At 38.8% G+C, this 23,633-nt stretch overlaps 1 protein-coding gene across 1 annotated transcript in view; it reads right to left on the bottom strand.

Moving 5' to 3' along the window:
- Positions 1 to 22,363, bottom strand: part of gramd2ab (GRAM domain containing 2Ab) — a 46,236-nt gene extending 23,873 nt beyond the window's left edge. Inside the window, exons 1-2 of the mRNA XM_079560605.1 lie at positions 22,212 to 22,363; positions 5,198 to 5,304 (exon numbers count right to left, since the gene is read on the bottom strand). Coding sequence (XP_079416731.1) covers positions 5,198 to 5,295 — 98 coding nt within the window. The 5' untranslated portion in view covers positions 5,296 to 5,304; positions 22,212 to 22,363. The remainder of the gene's footprint in view (positions 1 to 5,197; positions 5,305 to 22,211) is intronic.
- Between the last annotated feature and the right edge of the window lie 1,270 nt (positions 22,364 to 23,633).

Raw genomic sequence — 23,633 nt, 5'->3', positions numbered from 1 at the left:
GTCTGTGTAGCACCTCATTTGAAAGCTAAGACCCACAAAACTGATCTTTTTCCTCGCCTTTTTGTTGAATTTTTGTCTTTTTTTGTTGAATTTTTGTCACATTTTTGTTGAATTTTTGTCTTTTTTTTGTCATTTTTTTTGTTGAATTTTTGTCACATTTTTGTAATTTTTTGTCACATTTTTGTTGAATTTTTGTCACATTTTTGTTGAATTTTTGTCACATTTTTGTTGAATTTTTGTCACTTTTTGTCATTATTTTGTTGAATTTTTGTCATTTTTTAGTTGAGTTTTTGTCATTTTTTTGTTGAGTTTTTGTCACATTTTTGTTGAATTTCTGTCACATTTTTGTTGCGTTTACATCCTTGTTTTCTTCTCATTTTTGTGGCTGTTTTGGTGCTTTTTTCCCAAGAAGCTTTTTGATTAGGGTAAAGCCAAACTGGAGAAAATGGGACCCGTACAGGTGGGAGTTAAGAGGTTAAACTAAAAGTCGTGTCGACATCTGAAAATTGTAGAGGAAAAATGGGGAACGAGTAGCATTGAAAATATTCAAATTCTTTTTGAACCATTATGTCATTGGAGGTATATACAAATGTTATGGCTGCAGATTGGCTGATATGGGTTCTATCTGGGAAGGACATTTGAATGGCCTCAGTAGCGACGACATGCTCAAACCCTGCATAGACTTTGTGAAGCTGTAAGTCCAAGACCCTTTATCACAGGCGGGGGCCACATTATCGCTTCCTTTTTCCTCACATCATCAGATTTTTTCCCATCTTTTTGTGGCGGGGTTTTCAACTCATTTTTGTAACTTTTTTGTCATTTTCCCGTCAATGTTTTGTCACTTTTTGTCACATTTTTGTAATTTTTTTTGTAATTTTTTTTTTCAATTTTTTATCACATTTTAGTAATTTTTTCGTCTTTTTTGTCATTTTGTGTCAAATTTTTATCACATTTTAGTCATTTTTTGTGACATTTTTTGTGAATTTTTTGTGACATTTTTGTAATTTGTTTTGTATTTTTTTTTTCAATTTTTTATCACATTTGTGTCATTTTTTGTTAGCCTGGCTAACACCAGACTAAAATCACAAGTGATATTCAGTCTGGTGACACCAATTCACTTTCTCGTAGGAGAGGTGTGGTTTACGATCGTCCATACTCGTTTATTGGGCGATACGAAAAAAAAAAAAAAAGTCTCTTGCGTCTGCAAGTAGCCATGGCCAATCGTATCATCGTATGAGACGACGTATGACGTATCCGCTGTAAACTTTTGAGCTAAATTATTTAGAACAAGGTCTAAAGCTTGATCGAACAATAGCATCGTGTCTGCTGCTGTCATGTTGGATCCGTAAAAAAAACTTTTTTTTTTTTATCCGTAAATAAACTACAAGCTTCCGTGCGTCATCGTCTTGCCGTCCCTCCTCGTTCTGTGATTGGTTCCCAAATCCACCGGAAAATTGGGCCATGGTCTCCAGGCTGTTGTGCAGTTCGAAATAATTCGAGCGCACACAGCAGCCTGGTGTTAGCCAGGTTAATTTTTTGTCACATTTTTTGTGAATTTTTTGTGACATTTTTTGTGAATTTTTTGGCACTTCATCATTTTTTTGGTCAATTTTTTTTTTACATTTTTTTGTCATTTTCTTGTGACATTTATGTGACATTTTTGCCACTTGTTCATAAATGTTTTGTCACTTTTTTGTCACATTTCCATCATTGTTTTCGTCTCAGTTCTGTCGCTATTTTCACACCTTTTTTCCAGAAGCTTTTGGATTGGGGTAAAGCCAAACTGGAGAAAATGTGCTCGGTTCAGGTGGGAGTTAAGGGGTTAAACTACATCAATTATCATATTACACCATATAGTATGAGTAGGTAGGGCTGCTCGATTATTGAAAAAATAATAATCACGATTATTTTTGTCATAATTGAAATCACGATTATTCAAACGATTATTTGTTGCCTTTAAAAAAATCCATCAAAAAAGTGACAAAAATCCATCAAAAAAGTGACAAAAATCCATCAAAAAAGTGACAAAAATCCATCAAAAAAGTGACAAAAATCCATCCAAAAAATGACAAAAATCCATCCAAAAAAATGACAAAAATCCATCAAAAAAGTGACAAAAATCCATCCAAAAAGTGACAAAAATCCATCAAAAAAGTGACAAAAATCCATCAAAAAAGTGACAAAAATCCATCCAAAAAGTGACAAAAATCCATCAAAAAAGTGACAAAAATCCATCCAAAAAATGACAAAAATCCATCCAAAAAAAGGACAAAAATCCATCAAAAAATGACAAAAATCCATCAAAAAAAGTCAAAAATCCATCAAAAAATGACAAAAAACCATCCAAAAAGTGACAAAAATCCATCAAAAAAGTGACAAAAATCCATCAAAAAAAGTGACAAAAATCCATCCAAAAAATGCCAAAACCATCAAAAAAAATGACAAAAATCCAGCAAAAAAGTGAAAAAAAATCAAAAAATGAAAAATTAGAAGAAAAAAAAATGAAAAAAAAAAAAAATGAAAAAAAAAATATATATATATATATTATAATCGATTTTTTGCGATTATGCTAATTTTGTAATCGTTTACTGTTGTAATCGAAATCGTAATCGAATTTCGATTAATTGCACAGCCCTATGAGTAAGTCTAAGTCTCTAGCATAATTATTTTTTCTTCATTTTTTTACTTGCCAAAATGAACACTTCTAAGCATCATCAACCATGTTTAAATACTTATTGTCTGGTTTTCTGATATAACTGACTCTTTGATACGTCACAGTTTTCAGCCCTCTTGTTTACGTTTCACTCTGTCATTGCCCCATTTAAGAAGTGGGTGAAATGTGACGCGCTGTTTCTCTAAAGCTCCTTAAACGCACATATTTTCCCGGACTCCAGGGCGGCGTGGGAACCCTCCTCCAGTGACGCGAAGGTTAAGTTGTTTTCCGAGTGTTGTGTGGATTTAGCGCCGCTCCGCTGATTTAAGCCTGAGTGTTTTTTTTCTCCCTTTTCCCCCGTCAGCCTTTGCTTCTCTCCCGCTGCTTCGGTGTAAAACGTGAGGCGGACACACGTGCAGCGGAGACAAAGACTCGCTGGTTTTTATTAATCACGTGTTTAGTCCCGGTTTAGTCCTGACGTGGTCCAGATTTAGTCCTGGTCCAGTTCCAGCTCCTGTGAAGAGTTCGTTATGTACAGAGTGAGTTTTACAGGCGGCGTATTGTTGTCTGTGCGGCTGCGAAGGAGCCGCTGAAGCCGGTTCACGTAAAAGTAATGAGGAAAGACCCGCACGACGACAACGGCAACCACGTCTGCTCATGTTCAGAACGACCACAGTCTCTTTGAAAAACTGCATTTAACGAAGGACTTTTTTAACTGACCCGATGGTTTTTAACAGTAGTGGAAAAATGTGGCAAAAACTCAACAAAAAAGAGACAAAAACTCAACAAAAAAGTGACAAAAATGTGACAAAAATTCAACAAAAAAGTGACAAAAATTGAACAAAAAAAGTGACAAAAATTCAACAAAAAAATGACAAAAATTCAACAAAAAAGTGACAAAAATTTAACAAAAAAAGTGACAAAAATTCAACAAAAATGTGACAAAAATTCAACAAAAATGTGACAAAAAAGTGACAAAAATTCAAAAAAAATGTGACAAAAATTCAACAAAAATGTGACAAAAATTCAACAAAAATGTGACAAAAAAGTGACAAAAATTCAAAAAAAATGTGACAGAAATTCAACAAAAATGTGACAAAAATTCAACAAAAAAGTGACAAACATTGAACAAAAATTGAACAAAAAAGTGACAAAAATTCAACAAAAATGTGACAAAAATTCAACAAAAAAGTGACAAAAATTCAACAAAAATTCAACAAAAAAGTGACAAAAATTCAACAAAAAAGTGACAAAAATTCAACAAAAAAGTGACAAAAAAGTGACAAAAATTTAACAAAAATGTGACAAAAATTCAACAAAAAAGTGACAAAAACTCAACAAAAAAGTGACAAAAATTAAACAAAAAAGTGGCAAAAATTCAACAAAAAAGTGACAAAAATGTGACAAAAATTCAACAAAAAAATGACAAAAATTCAACTAAAATGTGACAACAATTTTTTTTTATACAAGGCAGTGATTCTAATTTAGTGGACTCAGTGGATTCAATTTCATTAGTTTCTGCCCTTCAGTGTATTGTAAAAGCAGAGTTCAAAAGCAGGTACTGGGAAAATAAATCCAAGTTTTGCTGCTGTTAACCAAGAGCATTATCTCCTGTTCACCTTTACCCAACTCTAAAAGCTCACAGCACTCTCATTTGAAAGCTAAGGCCTACAATCTCATCTAAACTGCCTCACCTGTTTCATCACGTTGCTGTGCTGTTGTCACTTTCTTTTGGTCACATTGTTGTCGCTCTTTTGCGGCTTTTTCAATCTTTTTTAGTCAATTTGCGCCTCGTAGCTGCGCCTCGTAGCTGCGCCGGCCGCACGTCAAGTGGTATCGGTTTCTGGTATCGGGACCTCATGAATGAGTATGAGTACAAGCCTGTGGTATCGGCCCGATACCCGATCCTGATATCAGTATCGGTGCATTCCTAGTTTTTGTTGCATTTTCATCCTTGTTTTCGTCGCTTTTTTCAAGAAGCTTTTATTTGGGCAAAGCCAAACTGGAGAAAATGTGCTGTAGTGTGAAAATAGTAACAAACAAGGAGGAAAATGTGAAAAAAAGTGAGAAAAAATTGACGAAAAAGTGACAAAAAATGTACAAAAAAATGACAGAAATGGATAAAAATTTGACAAAAAAGTGAGAAAAATTTGGCGAAAAATTGAGAAAAAAATGGACGAAAAAGTGAAAAAAAATTGGCAAAAAAGTGATAAGAATTTGACAAAAAAAATGCAAATAATTTGACCAAAAAGTGACAAAAAAAAAAAAATGAAAAATTTGACGAAAAAGCGACAAAAAAGTCCCGAAAATTTGACAAAAATGAGATGACTGCCCAACGAAAAAAAGTGAGGAAAAAGATCAATTTAGTTTTGTAGGTCTTATCTTTCAAATGAGGCGTTACACTGTCCTACAGGATTTGGGTAAAGCTGAACTGGAGAAAATGCTCTCAGTTCAGGCGGGTTAAAATACGGGTACCCTGTAAAGTTACCCAGCCCTACACAGACCCCCAGTAAGAGGAACCCTTCCTTCTGTCGCTTCCCTCACCTGAAGGGCAGATCGTAGTGTGGGTCGTGGTCCCGCGGCGGCTCCACCTCGTGTGGGGCTGCGCTCAGGTCCTCACTGGGCTCCAGACTCTCCGTCATCTTTACAACCTGAAGAGAAAAACAGAAATCACACACAGGATCATTACTATGGAAATACCTGTGTGTTTCTAATGTCAGTTCAAATACTCTGTGATGGTCTCAGACGTCTGTTAAGAGACTATTGTGGAGCAGAAGCTTCAGGAAGTCCAAGAACACACCCCAAAATTCATTATTGGGGGGCCCATCCCTAATCAAACCCGGCCGTCCTCCTAAACTTACTGACCGAACAAGGACAGCACTGACCACAGGCAGCTGTTACCAAGAAGCCCATGATGACCCTGGATGAACTGCGGAGAGCTGCAGCTCAGGTGGGGGAAACTGTCCACATGACAGCTATTAGTCATACACTGCACAAATCTGGCTTTAATCAAAGAGTGGCCAGAAGAACCCACTCTTAAAGGGGGGGTATTCTGCAAAATGGACTTTTTCAAGCTTTCCATCATGTTATTCTGTCACTCCCTCATTAAAAACATGGCTGAAGTGTTGCCTTGGCACATTCACGTATTTCTGAGTAATCTGTAAAAACTCTGATGGCGGCCATTTTAGGGATAGGTTTGCCTGAGTCCTCCTAGGAACGCCCCCACCTCCTGGAGACGCCTCCGAGCTTTGGTCACCAGCCGAGTAACCAACCACTGCTCCTCAGCAGAACCCCCTCCCCACTGATGCCACAGACAGCGTGTGGAGGGGGCGTGTCTAAAGGCTCAGAGGTTCTTAAAGAGACAGAGGCCTATTTCAAGACATTCACTACAGCCATTTTGAGAGAGACGTTTTATACAAGGCAGTTATTCTAATTTACTGCATTTACAGACCAACAGAAGGTTTGGTCATCATTGTAGTGAGATATAGACTGGTGCTATGGGACTGACAAAAGCAGAATATCCCCTCTTTAACCGCTTAACTCCCGCCTGAACCGAGAGGGTCTTTTTCCTCACGTCATCAGATATTTTTTTTCCATCATTTTTTGTTGGGTATTCAACTCATTTTTGAAACTTTTGTGTCATTTTTTTTCCGTCAATTTGTTATCACATTTTTGTCATATTTGTGTCTTTTTTTGTCACATTTTTTTCATTTTTTGTCACATTTTTGTCTTTTTTTTTGTCAATTTTTTATCATTTTTTGTCACATTTTTGTCTTTTTTTTGGTCAATTTTTATCATTTTTTCATCAATATTTTCTCACTTTTTTGTCACATTTCCATAATTTTCCATAATTTTTTTTCCATTTTCAAGACATTCACTACAGCCATTTTGAGAGAGACATTTTATACAAGGCAGTTATTCTAATTTACTGCATTTACAGACCAACAGAAGGTTTGCTCATCATTGTAGTGTGATATAGACTGGTGCTGTGGGACTGACAAAAGCAGAACACCCCCTCTTTAAAAGAAAAACCATAAGAAGTCCCATTTTTTGTTTGCCAAGTTTTTAGATTTGGGTAAATCCAAACTGGAGAAAATGTGCTCGGTTCAGGCGGGGGTGAAGAGGACAAACATCTGCAGATTCCAGAACAGAAAACAGTGAGTCTCTCTCTCTCTTACGGGTCTGAAATTATAGGCAAAAGTCTGCAGGTCATTTTGAGATATTGAAATATACACAAATATCGGCCTGATTTATCGGTCTCCACCATCAACATTGCAAATTGAAAGGCAAATCAAAGAACAACACTCAACACTCAACTCAACACTCTCCAGTCCATAGGAACATTATTCTTCAGATCAGGGATGCAGATTCACAATCCAACAGGAATATGAGTGGAGTTATTAGGCCTCGGTCCCTGAAGCGGAACCGAGCGTCTGACAGGAAAATCCCCACTGAGTCCAGAGACGCTCGAACCGAACCCACGTCACGCGAGCGCTCCCTCCTCCTCCTCCTCCTCCTCCTCCTCCTCCCGTCGCCATGGAAACCACACCGAAGTCCTCGAGTGATGAAAGCTACAGAGGCGAGAGCAGCTCCGGAGACGGATACGGACAAGAAAAGAGGAGAGAAAACTGAGAGCTGAGGTTTTTCACCAGGTCTTCGTCACGAGGTCTTCGTCACGAGGTCTTCGTCACGAGGTCTTCGTCACGAGGTCTTCGTCACGAGGTCTTCGTCACGAGGCGCACGGATCTGATGTGTTTGATAAGACACGTTTTCTTAAGGGGAGACACTACAGGCAAAACTCAATTTTTTCAGTTTTCAGGTTTTGGGCCTCTGAACATACAAGTTTTCACCCGGAAACAGAAAACATGCCTAATCTTCACAATAACATGTTTAAATATTGCGCTGATTCAATGTTCCCCCATAGACTTATATGGGAGAACGCAATTTCAAGGGCCTTTTTCTCCAAACACATGTTTCTGTCATTGTGGCGACACTATGTCCACGTCAGTCGGACCTAAAGACTTCACATTTTCCAGCCTTGGACATTTTTTCAGAGGGATTTTTTATTATTTAATCCCTAAGCCCCATTTATTGAGTTTTGAATGTCAAAAAAAAAGGCGAAAATTATTTTTTTTACAAATTTTTCCACTAAAAAACAGCTTATTTTAAAACTAAACAAGAAATCCAAAATCCGCTCTGAGAAAGTCTTCCATTATTCAGATTTAGTCGCCGAAAAGATGGGAAATTTGGGGCATTTTTAGGCATAAAACACCTTGTTCTTATATGAAAAGATAAAATGACAGAAAACTTGTATTTTTTTCTCACATTTATGTCAGTGATCGACAGCAACAGTTTCAAATTGATATCTGTGAATATACATTATTTCCCTGTTCACCTGCAGCGTCTCGCCTTAAATCTAAAGTTTAAAGGGATGTTTCAGGATGTTTGACATAGGGCCTCATTTCCTCGTTACCCAGAGTGTTGCTGATTTATGGAGATATTTTCTTTGTAATTCATGCAGTTCTTATATTTGGAGAGTTTCATGGCGTTAGGCTAGTGCTAGGCTAGTGCATGTCTATGGTATCAGCTAGCCTGCTTAAAAACAGTGTGACCCGCTCCACAGAGCACCTGAGGCAAATCACTGATAACACCAGACTAACCATATGTAGCAAGACGAGCGGTTATGGCGATTTATAAACACAAATATCTCCGCCAAAATAAACTACTTTTAACATAAATATTGACAACGCCACCGGAGAGAAGGCTCCGGACCTTAAGGCACGCAGGTTCGTTTATGATAGACACAGGCAGAGTCCAAGCTTAGCAAAATACATGTTTTATTTACTATTATATATTCTGCTTCAATAAGTTACTTTGTTTCTCTTTCGTTGGTAAAACGTTCGGTTGATACACAGATTTACATTTGCACATTTTATACACTACCACAACTTGGCAGTATTCAAAACAAAAGTAAAGTCCGTGAGTGGAGCAGATTAAAAGCAGGTTAAAAGACAAGGCAACAACATGGACAGCGCCGTCATCGCACCAGCGCGGCCAGATCACCTGTAAATAATTAAAACCATTAACACCTAGCCTTACTGGTGGAATATAGTGCAACTCTGCCCCAAACGTACCATCTAACGCAGGGCGCAACACACGGGTGTGGGGCCATGACAGCAGACGCACACCATCCCTGCCCACGGAGCATCTGGGGCTACATCGTGGAACCGTAACCACGCGGAGCTAAACCACAAAACCTCCAGTTAGGGCCAGTAATTAGTTACATTAAATTCGAAAACCTAGAGCAAACGCTACCTGTCCTTCGGAAGAGCGAGGAACGCACTGACACCGGCGGGACCAGGAAGTGAGTGACGTCAGAGAACGAAGGAGTGAGTGCATTGCGCTTATATACCCGCGGCGCCACCAGCTGGCGGGAGGAGGTGCGACAGGCGCCATGCCACATTCCACCCGGCCAACTGTATCGTCGCCCCGACGATAAACCAAAACATTCACACGATTCCCCCACGACAAACCAGACTCATTCATTCACACGGCGAGAGAGGAGTTACCAAACACTGCTCTCCCAGAAATAAAAGATGAAGCACTAACGCAACCAACTACCAGGACTGCATATCTCCAAGTCGTACAACCCGTGCACATGGGCTAGACTAGGTGCCGTGAAGGCCGCAGAAGGGCGTGTTGAGTACGGATAGCGCAAAACAAATAGTACATACTAGAGGCTCCATAGCTTTCTTACAACGGCTGCTTGACGCAAATGGGTCATTGAGGCATCCTTCCTCCCAATGCACCCACCGCTGCCCAGGTATGAGCAACTACACATGATTAAAATAATCCTGAGCTCCCTAAAGGCTATATTGGGCTACCTCTGACCATCTCAGTGGTAACAGCGGCTGCGCGCCTGTGCGCCATTTAGTAGCTAATCGAGGAACTCACATCTCGCCTTACCTACACCGCTACTCGGGGGTTTGAGCCACCCACTAGAGGCCACCAAATACGGGACTATAGGACCGGGCATCAGGATGCTGTGACCTCACCCACTACCGTCCTGCAAGTTCCCCTCAGCTAAACTGGACTCCTCTGCTGTTGCCTTGTCTTTAAAAACACAGAAAACAGACATCGTTATGTTCAAGTTACTGGAAAATTTAGCTGTTGTATGGCATAGCACAAGCGTTTGGAACAGTAGCATTACCACAATATTCATATAGGTTTACAAGTCACGTGACCACCATAAACTTAAATGTACATGCAGAAATAAACATGAAATCACGCTTTTCACAAAAGCACAACATGCAAAAAATTATGTACAACAAAACAAAAACAATGGCAGGCCAGGAGAGGCTTTGGCCTACTATGAAATCAGGGCTACTGCTACACTGACAATTTAGCTTTAGCATTGCCTGACACAAACAGTAGGCTATGGAACACATGCCTGTGTTGGGAATCAATCCGGCCGACGACAACGCCAAATGTAGCAAGACGAGCGGTTATGGCGATTTATAAACACAAATATCTCCGCCAAAATAAACTACTTTTAACATAAATATTGACAACGCCACCGGAGAGAAGGCTCCGGACCTTAAGGCACGCAGGTTCGTTTATGATAGACACAGGCAGAGTCCAAGCTTAGCAAAATACATGTTTTATTTACTATTATATATTCTGCTTCAATAAGTTACTTTGTTTCTCTTTCGTTGGTAAAACGTTCGGTTGATACACAGATTTACATTTGCACATTTTATACACTACCACAACTTGGCAGTATTCAAAACAAAAGTAAAGTCCGTGAGTGGAGCAGATTAAAAGCAGGTTAAAAGACAAGGCAACAACATGGACAGCGCCGTCATCGCACCAGCGCGGCCAGATCACCTGTAAATAATTAAAACCATTAACACCTAGCCTTACTGGTGGAATATAGTGCAACTCTGCCCCAAACGTACCATCTAACGCAGGGCGCAACACACGGGTGTGGGGCCATGACAGCAGACGCACACCATCCCTGCCCACGGAGCATCTGGGGCTACATCGTGGAACCGTAACCACGCGGAGCTAAACCACAAAACCTCCAGTTGGGGCCAGTAATTAGTTACATTAAATTCGAAAACCTAGAGCAAACGCTACCTGTCCTTCGGAAGAGCGAGGAACGCACTGACACCGGCGGGACCAGGAAGTGAGTGACGTCAGAGAACGAAGGAGTGAGTGCATTGCGCTTATATACCCGCGGCGCCACCAGCTGGCGGGAGGAGGTGCGACAGGCGCCATGCCACATTATACATGTCTGTGTCCATAGCAGGGATGCACCGATAACGATACCAGTATCGGGGATCGGGCCGATACCACATGCTTGTACTCATACTCGTACTCATTCATGAGGTCCCGATACCAGAAACCGATACCATATGACGCGCAGCCAGCGCAGCTACGAGGCGCAGCTACGAGGCGCAGCTACGAGGCGCAGCTACGAGGCGCAGCTACGAGGCGCAGCTACGAGGCGCAGCTACGAGGCGCAGCTACGAGGCGCGGCTACGAGGTGCGGCTACGAGGCGCGGCTACGAGGCGCAGCTACGAGGTGCAGCTACGAGGCGCAGCTACGAGGTGCAGCTACGAGGCGCAGCTCTCAGCTGAGGAGAGAAGAAGCAACAAACTGTAGAACTGTTTAGTGTAAATCCAATAATCCACACAGAGCTGACTTTATTACAGACTGCGCTCTCTAAACCAGAGTCTGAGCTGGATTTAACCAGAGCTTAATGTTGTTAGAGCTGCAGCGTCTGCAGTGTTTACAACACACAGGCTAACGTTGCTAACTCGCTGCAGCGTCTGCAGTGTTTACAACATACAGGCTAACGATGCTAACTCGCTGCAGCGTTTGCAGTGTTTACAACATACAGGCTAACGTTGCTAACTCGCTGCAGCGTCTGCAGTGTTTACAACATACAGGCTAACGATGCTAACTCGCTGCAGCGTTTGCAGTGTTTACAACATACAGGCTAACGTTGCTAACTCGCTGCAGCGTCTGCAGTGTTTACAACATACAGGCTAACGATGCTAACTCGCTACAGCGTCTGCAGTGTTTACAACATACAGGCTAACGATGCTAACTCGCTGCAGCGTCTGCAGTGTTTACAACATACAGGCTAACGTTGCTAACTCGCTGCAGCGTCTGCAGTGTTTACAACATACAGGCTAACGATGCTAACTCGCGGCTAGCGGTTTTGGCTATTCTGACGCCGTTTTATGCCCAGGGGTTTATTCATCTGAAAAACTAACCCAGCGACTAAAAAGTCCTCAGAAAATCCAAATTAAAGACATACAGCATGTTTATATTGAGGGAAAATGAGCTGCAGCAGAACAATGAAAACCCTTCAGGGTTCGCCCTGTCGGTGCTTATTTTCCCGATAATGACCAGCGTTCTATACATTATCCCTTACATAAAATCGACATGTTACATTTCTGTGTAAATATACTTCGCATGAAAACACTTCACGTAACTTTATTTAAATAGGGAACACGTGGAAGAGCTTGGTAGCTTCTATCGTGAGCTTTTTCGGAGCTATGTGACATGTGGGAGAGGCTGCGTATGTGTGAGCGCACGGACAAAGACCACACGGGGATATATTAACTCGTCTAAGGTTAGGTAAGAACATATCTCAGTATGTAAAAACGGTGGCCTGTTCCTTTAAGAAACCTTTTGTCCCGTGTGCTGTGGGGATCCTGAATGAAGCAGCGTCCTGAATACAATCGCCACAGAAATGAACTGTTCTTATGTGTTTTTGTTTTATTTTTTTATTGGGCATGTTTGTTTGGTCCACAGTCTTGTATTTCTGTCTGTCGGCGAGCCAAAGGTGAATTCCTACCTCGGTAGACAATAAAATTATATTCTATTCTAATGCAGGCTAGCTGATACCATAGACATGCACTAGCCTTGCACTAGCCTAGCGCCACGAAACTAAATATGATGTAATATATATGAATAAGAACTGCATGAATTACAAAAAAAAATATCTCCAGAAATCAGCAACACTCTGGATAACGAGGAAATGAGGCCCTATGTCAAACATCCTGAAATATCCCTTTAAGTTGAAACAAGTAGGGCTGCGTTTTCCACAGTTTGAGGAGGAGGTGGAGCCCAGTCAGTGAAGGTGTTTACAGTCGCTCACACAGACTCCAGTGTTTGTGTTTACTCCGCGCTCTCGAAGCCTCTCCATCAAACAGGATCCAGTTTGAATGGCCGTAGTTTTGAAATGGCAGAAGCTGATGTTATTCAGGTCGTATCCTCAGAAAGCAGCAGCGTTTCTGATCTTAGCTTTTGCATCAGGCCTCACTTCAGGGGAGGGGCTAAAGGTCCCCACAGCTCACGGCAACACGGTCCAGGGGGAGCACAGATTTAATCACACAGTCCACTGAGAGGAAACTCTATGGAAACACCTGAGAGGAGAGTCACCGGGACTTACAGAGGCTCCAGAACACGACTGAAACATGAGAAATCAATCAAACTTTGCTTCATCTTGAAAATCACAGGGGCTGCGGTCGGTGGAGTTCATAAACCAGACACCGGCCAAGACAACTCATTAGGAGAGACACGGGTTTGGACAGAAATCTCCAAATGTTTCCCCTGATCATTATTTGGAGGTGATTGGATTCACAAACCGGCCACATTCATCCAACCAACATCAAGCACATCGTTTTGAACATTGTCTCCACTTTATTTGTATTTTTTGGGTTTTTTTTATTTAAAAGGGACAATGCATTTACAAAAAGTACAATATACTTAATATGCAGGATTATATATTATATTATATATTAGCTCAAGCTAATTATGAGACACTAATTTACCTTAGTTCATTTGTGCTGTGGAAGAAGACATGCAACAGTGAGGTCGACTGATACAGGCTTTTCTCAGGCCGGTGCCGATTATTTTGGATTTTTATGCACGGCCGATATTATTGGCCAATTTTCCAAATGTCAATAATCCTGTAAAAACAAACACTTGGTGAAAGGTTCCTCCAGCAGTGGCTGATTTTTAGGGGTGCACCGATACCGATACCAGTATCGGGTATCAGGCCGATACCACATGCTTGTACTCATACTCGTACTCATTAATGAGGTCCCGATACCAGAAACCGATACCATTTGACGTGCGGCCAGCGCAGCCACGAGGCGCAGCTACGAGGCGCAGCTACGAGGCGCTGCTACGAGGCGCTGCTACGAGGCGCTGCTACGAGGCGCAGCTACGAGGCGCAGCTCTCAGCTGAGGAGAGAAAATAGCAACAAACTGGAGAATTGTTTAGTGTAAACACAATATTCCACATAGAGCTGACTTTATTACAGACTGCGCTCTCTAAACCAGAGTCTGAGCTGGATTTAACCAGAGCTTAATGTTGTTAGAGCTGCAGCGTCTGCAGTGTTTACAACATACAGGCTAACGATGCTAACTCGCTGCAGCGTCTGCAGTGTTTACAACATACAGGCTAACGTTGCTAACTCGCTGCAGTGTTTACAACATACAGGCTAACGATGCTAACTCGCTGCAGCAACTGCAGTGTTTACAACATACAGGCTAACGATGCTAACTCGCTGTAGTGTTTACAACATACAGGCTAACGATGCTAACTCGCTGCAGCGTCTGCAGTGTTTACAACATACAGGCTAACGTTGCTAACTCGCGGCTAACAGTTTTGTTCATTCTGACGCCGTTTTAAGCCCAGGGGTTTATTCATCTGAAAAACTAACCCAGCGACTGAAAAGTCCTCAGAAAATCCAACTTAAAGACATACAGCATGTTTATATTGAGGGAAAATGAGCTGCAGCAGAACAATGAAAACGCTGTAGCTTCTCGCTAAGTTACTACAAACACACGAGAAAATCTACAGGAGCTGAAGTAAAGACGAAAAGAGACCATTTAAGGAACATCTCAATACTATTGTTAAATAAAAACACATAAATGAATAAAGCTCAGGCATTGGGAGCTTTAGGACATGGGCTTTTCTGTCTATGATGGACAGAGACATAAAAATATATTGAATGAAAATAAAGTAAATAAATAAATGTCATCAGCACAATTCTGATATAACTGCTCTTAAATGTGTCGCCTACTTTACTTAAGGAAATGTACATGAGTAAATTTACTAATTACAAACCAATCTGCTGTAAAAAAAAAAGTAAGAACGTTGAAGAAAATGCCTTGTACTCGTATCGGTATTCGGTATCGGCGAGTACTTAAATCCAAGTACTCGTATCGGTTTTAGAAAAAGTGGTATCGGTGCATCCCTACTGATTTTATTTTATTACTTTAGGTGATTAAGTCATAATTTCTGTCCCAGCTTTGATTAGTTGCTGCTAGCATTAGCATACTCTTGCTGGCAACAGCATTTTGCGTGAGATTAAAGAGGGGGTGTTCTGCTTTTCTCAGTCCCACAGCTCCAGTCTATATCACACTACAATGATGACAAACCTTCTGTTGGTCTGTAAATGCAGTAAATTAGAATAACTGCCTTGTATAAAATGTCTCTCTCAAAATGGCTGTAGTGAAAAAAATAACAAAAAGTGATTAAAAAAATAACAAAAATGTGACAAAAATTTGATACAAAATCGACAAAAAAATAACAAAAAAATGGACAAAAAAATGACAAATGAAGCTACAACAATGAGTAGAATACCCAACAAAAAAATGATGGAAAAAACATCTGATGACGTGAGGAAAAAGATCCTGTCGGTTCAGGCGGGAGTTAAGAGGTGATGAAAAACTTTCCAAAAAATTACAAAAAAATGGGACAAAATGTGACAAAAAAAAATACAAAAATGTGACAAAAAATGTGACAAAAAATGACCAAAATGTGACAAAAAAGTAACAAAAATGAATTGAATACCCAACAAAAAAATGGAAAAAAAATCTGATGCCGTGAGGAAAAAGATCCTCTCGGTTCAGGCGGGAGTTAAGAGGTTAAAGTTAACTCCCGATACTTTCAATGACATCAGTGCAACAAATCAACGCATAATTTGGACACAACGGACATTGCCATTATTTTAACTTCCGTCCTTCATTTTGTGGCTTCTGAAAAAGCCCCGCAGGAACCTCGAAACGATGCAGTCGTGATGAAAAGACCTACATTTCGTTCCACACGTCCCGCACTCAGACAGAGGAAGGTGACTCTGGCCCCCGGTCACCTGAGCCGTGCGGTGCAGCTGTGGGGAAAGCTTCCTGAAGGTGACACGGGCCAACAGTCAGCCCCGATGCAAATGCGAGGAAAATATACTGGACACCAAACCACAGAACACACACACTACTACAGACTACTACAGACTACTACAGACATGAAGTAGGTGAATCCTCCCACTACAGGAAGTGCAGGTCCGGACCAGGATCAGGGCTGAGGCGGGAGAAAGGTCCCCACAATGACAAAATAAAACAGTTTGAAATTGAGTTTCCTCGGCTCAGAGCTCACAGCAGAAAGTAATCCAGACATCAGGGTATTATAAGTAAATACATCTGCTAGTAGAGTATTTACTTACTTTTGTATTCCTAGTTTTTATCATCTGTTTTTGTTGTGAAGCACTTAGAAATATAGAAATAAAGTTGACCTTGGCCTTAAAGGGGGGGTATTCTGCAAAATGGACTTTTTCCAGCTTTCCATCATGTTATTCTGTCACTCCTTCATTAAAAACATGGCTGAAGTGTTGCCTTGGCTCATTCACGTATTTCTGAGTAATCTGTGAAAACTCTGATGGCGGCCATTTTAGGGATAGGTTTGCCTGAGTCCTCCTAGGAACGCCCCCACCTCCTGGAGACGCCTCCGAAAGGCTCAGAGGTTCTTAAAGAGACAGAGGCCTATTTCAAGACATTCACTACAGCCATTTTGAGAGAGACATTTTATACAAGGCAGTTATTCTAATTTACTGCATTTACAGACCGACAGAAGGTTTGTCATCATTGTAGTGAGATATAGACTGGTGCTATGGGACTGAGAAAAGCAGAACACCCCCTCTTTAAATAATTATATTCTTTCTAAAATCCCGTCTAAAACCCCACAAAATATATATTTCTAGTTAGCAGGCAATAACTGTAAAAAACTGAAAATATGAATCGTCTGCGACAAACGATCACTCGTCGCGGGGAAAATCTTAAAGGAACAGGCCATGTTTTTCCTACTGAGATATGTTTTTACCTGAGCTGTGACGAGTTCACTGCAAAAAGTATTTAACTAGATCAGTATAAACTAGGGCTGTGCAATTAATCGAAATTCGATTACGATTTCGATTACAACAGTAAACGATTACAAAATTAGCATAATCGCAAAAAATCGATAATTTTTTTTTTTTCAATTTTTTTTTTTTTTCACATTTTTGTTTCTAATTTTTAATTTTGGGATTTTTGTCACTTTTTTTGATGATTTTTTGTCTTTTTTCTGCTGGATTTTTGTCTTTTTTTGATGGATTTTTGTCACTTTTTTTTGATGATTTTTTGTCTTTTTTCTGCTGGATTTTTGTCTTTTTGTATGATTTTTTGTCTTTTTTCTGCTGGATTTTTGTCTTTTTTTGATGATTTTTGGTCTTTTTTCTGCTGGATTTTTGTCTTTTTTTGATGCTTTTTTGTCTTTTTTCTGCTGGATTTTTGTCTTTTTTTGATGGATTTTTGTCTTTTTTCTGCTGGATTTTTGTGACTTTTTTGCTGGATTTTTGTCACTTTTTTGATGGATTTTTGTCTTTTTTCTGCTGGATTTTTGTCTTTTTTCTGCTGGATTTTTGTCTTTTTTTCTGCTGGATTTTTGTCTTTTTTTGATGGATTTTTGTCACTTTTTTTTTGATGGATTTTTGTCTTTTTTCTGCTGGATTTTTGTCTTTTTTTGATGATTTTTTGTCTTTTTTCTGCTGGATTTTTGTCTTTTTTTTTGATGATTTTTTGTCTTTTTTCTGCTGGATTTTTGTCTTTTTTTTTGATGATTTTTTGTCTTTTTTCTGCTGGATTTTTGTCACTTTTTTGCTGGATTTTTGTGACTTTTTTGCTGGATTTTTGTCTTTTTTCTGCTGGATTTTTGTGACTTTTTTGCTGGATTTTTTTAAAGGCAACAAATAATCGTTTGAATAATCGTGATTTCAATTATGACAAAAATAATCGTGATTATTGCTTTTTCAATAATCGAGCAGCCCTATGTACAAACGTCTCAATTTGAGCATGATTCAGCAGATTCACAAAATAAAGTCCTTTTAAACAGCCGGGTCTTCCTGACTCCTTCCCAAACTCGTGGACTGTGGACGGAAACACTTACATAATCTGTGTATTTGTTTATGTTTGATGAGAAAAACCTCCCCCTCTCACCGTCTGTCCCGGTAACAGTTAGGTCTTTCTCCCCCCCCGTGCCGGGACAGGAGACGGAGAGGGGCGCACCATGAAAGAGGCGTTTTGTTTGGGACCAGGGGGAGCACACACACACACGGGGTAAGCGGCGGTGGGACGTCCCAAACGGGAACAGTCAGAGGGTGTTCAGGAGCGCTGAGGCGAAAGGAGCCGAGAGGAATGACAAGTAATGTACGGCAATTAGGAGAAAACGGAATAAAGCAGCGGGTAGAGCAGAGGGAGGCGGGTCAGATCCAGGTCCACAATCCCACACAGAGTTACACCATCCAGAAAAATAGACAAAAGAAAAAACAGCGGAAAAAAACAAAAGAGTCCAGCAAAAAATGACAAAAATCCAGAAAAAAAGACAAAAGAATCCAGCAAAAAAGACAAAAGAATCCAGCAAAAAAGACAAAAAAAACAGCAAAAATAGACAAAAATCCAGAAAAAATGACAAAAGTGACAAAAATCCAGCAAAAAAAAGACCAAAAAAATCCAGCAAAAAAGACACACAAAACACAGCAAAACATGACAAAAAAGACAAAAAAAAGACAAAAATCCAGCAAAAAAGACAAAAAAAAGCAAAAAAAGACACAAATTCAGAAAAAAGTGTCAAAAATCAAGCAAAAAAAGACAAACAAAAGACAAAAATCCAGCAAAAAAAAAGACAAAAAAATCCAGCAAAAAATGACAAAAATCAAGCAAAAAAGACACAAAAAACCAGCAAAAAATGACAAAAATCAAGCAAAAAAGACACAAAAAACCAGCAAAAAATGACAAAAATCAAGCAAAAAAGACACAAAAAACCAGCAAAAAATGACAAAAATCAAGCAAAAAAAAGACAAAAAAAAACCATCAAAAAAGACAAAAAAAATGACAAAAATGACAAAAAACAGCAAAAAAATAAATAAATAAAAAAAATGACAAAAATCCAATTAAAAAAAAGACAAAAAAAGACAAAAATCCAGCAAAAATGACAATAATCCAGCTAAAAAAGAAAGAAAATAATCCAGAAAAAAGTGACAAAAATGCACACACAGAGTTACACAGCCTGGAAAGAAAAAGCACCTCACCTTATAGTACAAAGGTTCAGTTTTAGTCACATTGTTCCGAATTTAGTTCATTGTCAAAGAAAACTTGGGATTTTTGATACATTTGTGGAACATACTGAGTTATTCCTTGCTTTCCATCTGCTGCAAACGGCTTATTTACAAATCACTATTTGTTTGAACATTATATTTGCCTGGACACGACATAGTTTTTTGTTTCACTGTGTTAAAGAGGGGGTGTTCTGCTTTTGTCAGTCACACAGCACCAGGCTATATCACACTACAATTTAAATTTTTAAACTTTGCTAATTTCAAATTATTTAAATCAGCCTGTTTAATCTATAAGGTTATACATGGTCTGGCGCCTCCACCGTTGAGTGATTTTATTAAACAAAAGCAGTGCCGCGGGGTCTCGAGGTGACTGTGAATTGGCATTTAAGCGGAGCTCCTTTTCACAGGACGTCCTGTCACATCAGGGAGTAATAGTGTTCCACTGTCAGTGAGGGAAAGCACGAGTCTCCCCACGTTCAGGAGTCATTTAAAAGTGTGGCTGAGGGAAACACAAACATGTGATCACGTTTAGTTAATCATGGTAGTTAGTGATGCAATTATCAGTGTAATAGTTTGTTCAATAAGGGTCCGATAACATGGGTTGGGCAATAGGGGTCAGTGTAATGCGGGTCAGTGTAATACAGAATGGTGCAATATGGGTCAGTGCAATACAGAATGGTGCAATATGGGTCAGTGTAATACAAAATGGTGCAATATGGGTCAGTGCGATATCAGGTCTGTCAGGGCATGTGCATTAGTGAGGTTTGTGCAGTCGATGCTTTTACTATTTTCTATTTTCTCCTCTGTCCACTCTTGTTATTGTCATTTGTTTTAACATGATGTGATCACTGTTCTCATTCCTGTCTGTATATAGTCTGTGTATAGTCTGTATATAGTGTCTCTGTATGTTTTTACTAACTCGTGTGTAACATCAACCTGCCAGGGCGTCTGCAGATGGAAATTAGTCTAAGTTACTAGTTATTATTAGTTATTAGTCTGTTCATTAATATGTGTTGTCCCTCCTTTTCAAATAAATAAATAAATAAAAATAAAAATACAATGATGACAAACCCTCTGTTGGTCTGTAAATGCAGTAAATTAGAATAACTGCCTTGTATAAAATGTCTCTCTCAAAATGGCTGTAGTGAATGTCTTGAAATAGGCCTCTGTCTCTTTAAGAACCTCTGAGCCTTTAGACACGCCCCCTCCACACGCTGTCTGTGGCATCAGTGGGGAGGGGGTTCTGCTGAGGAGCAGTGGTTGGTTACTCGGCTGGTGACCAAAGCTCGGAGGCGTCTCCAGGAGGTGGGGGCGTTCCTAGGAGGACTCAGGCAAACCTATCCCTAAAATGGCCGCCATCAGAGTTTTTACAGATTACTCAGAAATACGTGAATGTGCCAAGAAAACACTTCAATGTCATGATGATGAAACTGAAATGTGATGTAAAAGCCCTTCAATGACAGAGTAACTGTACCCGAACGTGAGGATTATAAATACATGTGTTCAGTTTCTACACTGTTTATTACACATGTTACTACAACTAATACAGGCAGTAATAAGCTAATACTAAACTACACAGTGATTTTACTGATACAACTTCTGCTGATACTTCTGAGATGTTTAACCTCTTAACTCCCACGTTTTCTCCAAATTCTCCAAATCTAAAAGCTTCTTCAAAACAGAGGCAAAAAACGAGAAGAGGAAAATGAGGATGTAAACGCGACAAGAAACGCTAAAAAGTGACGCAAAGAAGCGACAAAAATGACAAAAATCCAGAAAAAAATGCCAAAAAATCTAGCAAAAAAATGACCAAAAAAACAGCAAAAAAGACCAAAAAAATGCTAAAAATGACAAAAAAAGACAAAAAATCCAGAAAAAAAGACAAAAATAAATCCAAAAAAAAAGGACAAAAGTTACAAAAATCAAGCAAAAAAGACAAAGACAAAAATCCTGAAAAAAGTGACAAAAATTCAGCAAAAAATGACCCAAAAAAGACCAAAATCCAGCAAAAAAAAAAAAGACAAAAATCCAGGAAAAAAAGACAAAAAAATCCAAAGAAAAAAAGACAAAAGAATCCAGCAAAAATAGACAAAAGTGACAAAAATCCAGCATAAAAGACAAAATCCAGCAAAAAAGACAAAAAAAAAAGCAAAAAATGACAAAAAATTCAGAAAAAAACAAAAATACAAATCCACAAAAATAGACAAAAGTGACAAAAATCCAGCAAAAAAGACAAAGACAAAAATCCTGAAAAAAGTGACAAAAATCCAGCAAAAAATGACCCAAAAATGACAAAAATCCAGCAAAAAAAAAGACAAAAATCCAGGAAAAAAAGACAAAAAAATCCAAAGAAAAAAGGACAAAAAAATCCAACGAAAAAAAGACAAAAGAATCCAGCAAAAATAGACAAAAGTGACAAAAATCCAGCATAAAAGACAAAATCCAGCAAAAAAGACAAAAAAAAAAGCAAAAAATGACAAAAAATTCAGAAAAAAACAAAAATACAAATCCACAAAAATAGACAAAAGTGACAAAAATCCAGCAAAAAAGACAAAAATCCAGCAAAAAAGACAAAAAAAACAGCAAAAAAATGACAAAAAATTGACAAAAATCCAGCAACAAAAAAGACAAAAATCCAGAAAAAAGGACAAAAATCCAGCAAAAAAAGTAATAAAAAAGTGACAAAAACACACGAGGGAAATAAAAAGTGACGACAATGGCAAAGAGGAGAGAATGCATTTGGTGGTCAGAGGTTAATACATCTTATACAACTACTATGTAAACACATGTGGGCCATTACTCCTGTAACATTAGTCTGTTCACTCCAGCTGCTCATAATGAACTCAATATCAGAACGTTCTGTGGTAAACGTTATTTACAGTCAAGGCTGCTGTAAAGCGAATAAAGCACCTGTAATATAACCCTGTGTATAAACCATTCAACATTCACACTAAACATCAGATTAAAGCACCGAAGAGCGAGGAAAAGAGCCGGAATATCCAGAATATATAACATTTCGATGCCGTTTCCAGTCAGATACCGTTAGCTAAAGCCAGTGCCCACACGCGGCGAGGATGGAAGTTACATTAGCGATGTTTTTAATCCTTACCTGGGTTTAATCTCGTCCGCAGTGAAGTCCTCGGAGGCCCAGCGGGTCCGGCTGAAGCTCTGACCCCGATCTAGGCATGCGAAACCCGGGCAGGAGGCGATACGTGCCCGCGAACACCCGCAACGGCAGCGGAGGAGAAAAGTCAAAGTCGAAAGGTTTAGCGGAAGTAAAAGCGCGGGACCGGAAACGCGCTTTCAAAATAAAAGCGTCAGGGGGAATGTTTTGACTGAAATGTTGTTTAATTTTAGTCGAGATTTAGTCAAAGTCTTTTCAATTTGAGTCTAGTTTTAGTCGACTAAAAATGCATCTACTTTGCATTGATGTTTTAATCAATATAATATAATCAAAGCACAGACCTGTTAATGATATGAGGCTCTTTCAAACTGTCAGTGGAAGTTTGGATGATTTTAGTCTCTTTTCATTTTTATTTAGTCTTATTTTAGTCGAGTAAAATATCTGGACATTTTTGTCATAGTTTTGGTCTCATGAAAAACTGTTTAACCTCTTAACTCCCGCCTGAACCGAGAGCATTTTCTCCAGTTCAGCTTTACCCAAATACTGTTTTCCATTTTGTTTTATTTTATTATTTTTTTTTTGGGGGGGGGGGTATTCAACTCATTTTGTAGGTATGTTGTCATTTTTTAAATCATTTTTTTGTCACATTTTTTGTCACTTTTTGTCAGTTTTTGGTAATTTTCTGTTATATTTTTACATGATTTTTTTGTCTTTTTTTAGTCATTTTTTTTTTTCACTTATTTTTTTTAATGAATTTTTTGTCATTTTTTTTCTTTTTTTGTCACATTTTTTTTCACTTTTTGTTATTTTTTTAAATGATTTTTTTTTTAATTTTATTTGTAATTTTTTGTCACTTTTTTTTTAATCATTTTTTGTCACTTTTTTTTAAATCATTTTTTGACATTTTTTTTGTTACATTTTTTGTCACTTTTTGTCAGTTTTTGGTAATTTTTTGTTATATTTTTACATGATTTTTTTGTCATTTTTTTGTCTTTTTTTTCACTTTTTGTTATTTTTTTAAATGAATTTTTTGTCATTTTTTTGTTATTTTATTTGTAATTTTTTTGTAATGTTATGTCACTTTTTTGTCACATTTCCATCATTGTTTTCGTCTCAGTTTTGTTGCTATTTTCTCACCTTTTTTCCAGAAGCTTTTGGATTGGGGTAAAGCCAAACTGGAGAAAATGTGCTCGGTTCAGGTGGGAGTTAAGGGGTTAATTTAGTTTTACTCAGCAGAAACATCACTTTGACTGAAATCAAGACTAAATATTTTAGTAATATATATATTCAAAAAGTAAACTTATAACTTATGTAGCTTACGCAGCATAAATGTATTTGTAGCTCCCATTTAAAAGTGAAACTATGGAACTATTCTCACAGTAAAGGTCATATTTTTACTGAAGCACA

This window comes from Gobius niger (assembly GCF_951799975.1).
Source record: "Gobius niger genome assembly, chromosome: 7".
Taxonomy (NCBI): Eukaryota; Metazoa; Chordata; class Actinopteri; order Gobiiformes; family Gobiidae; genus Gobius; species Gobius niger.
The sequence above is the reverse complement of the archived record's forward strand: the minus strand, read 5'-3'. Positions and strand labels throughout refer to the sequence as shown.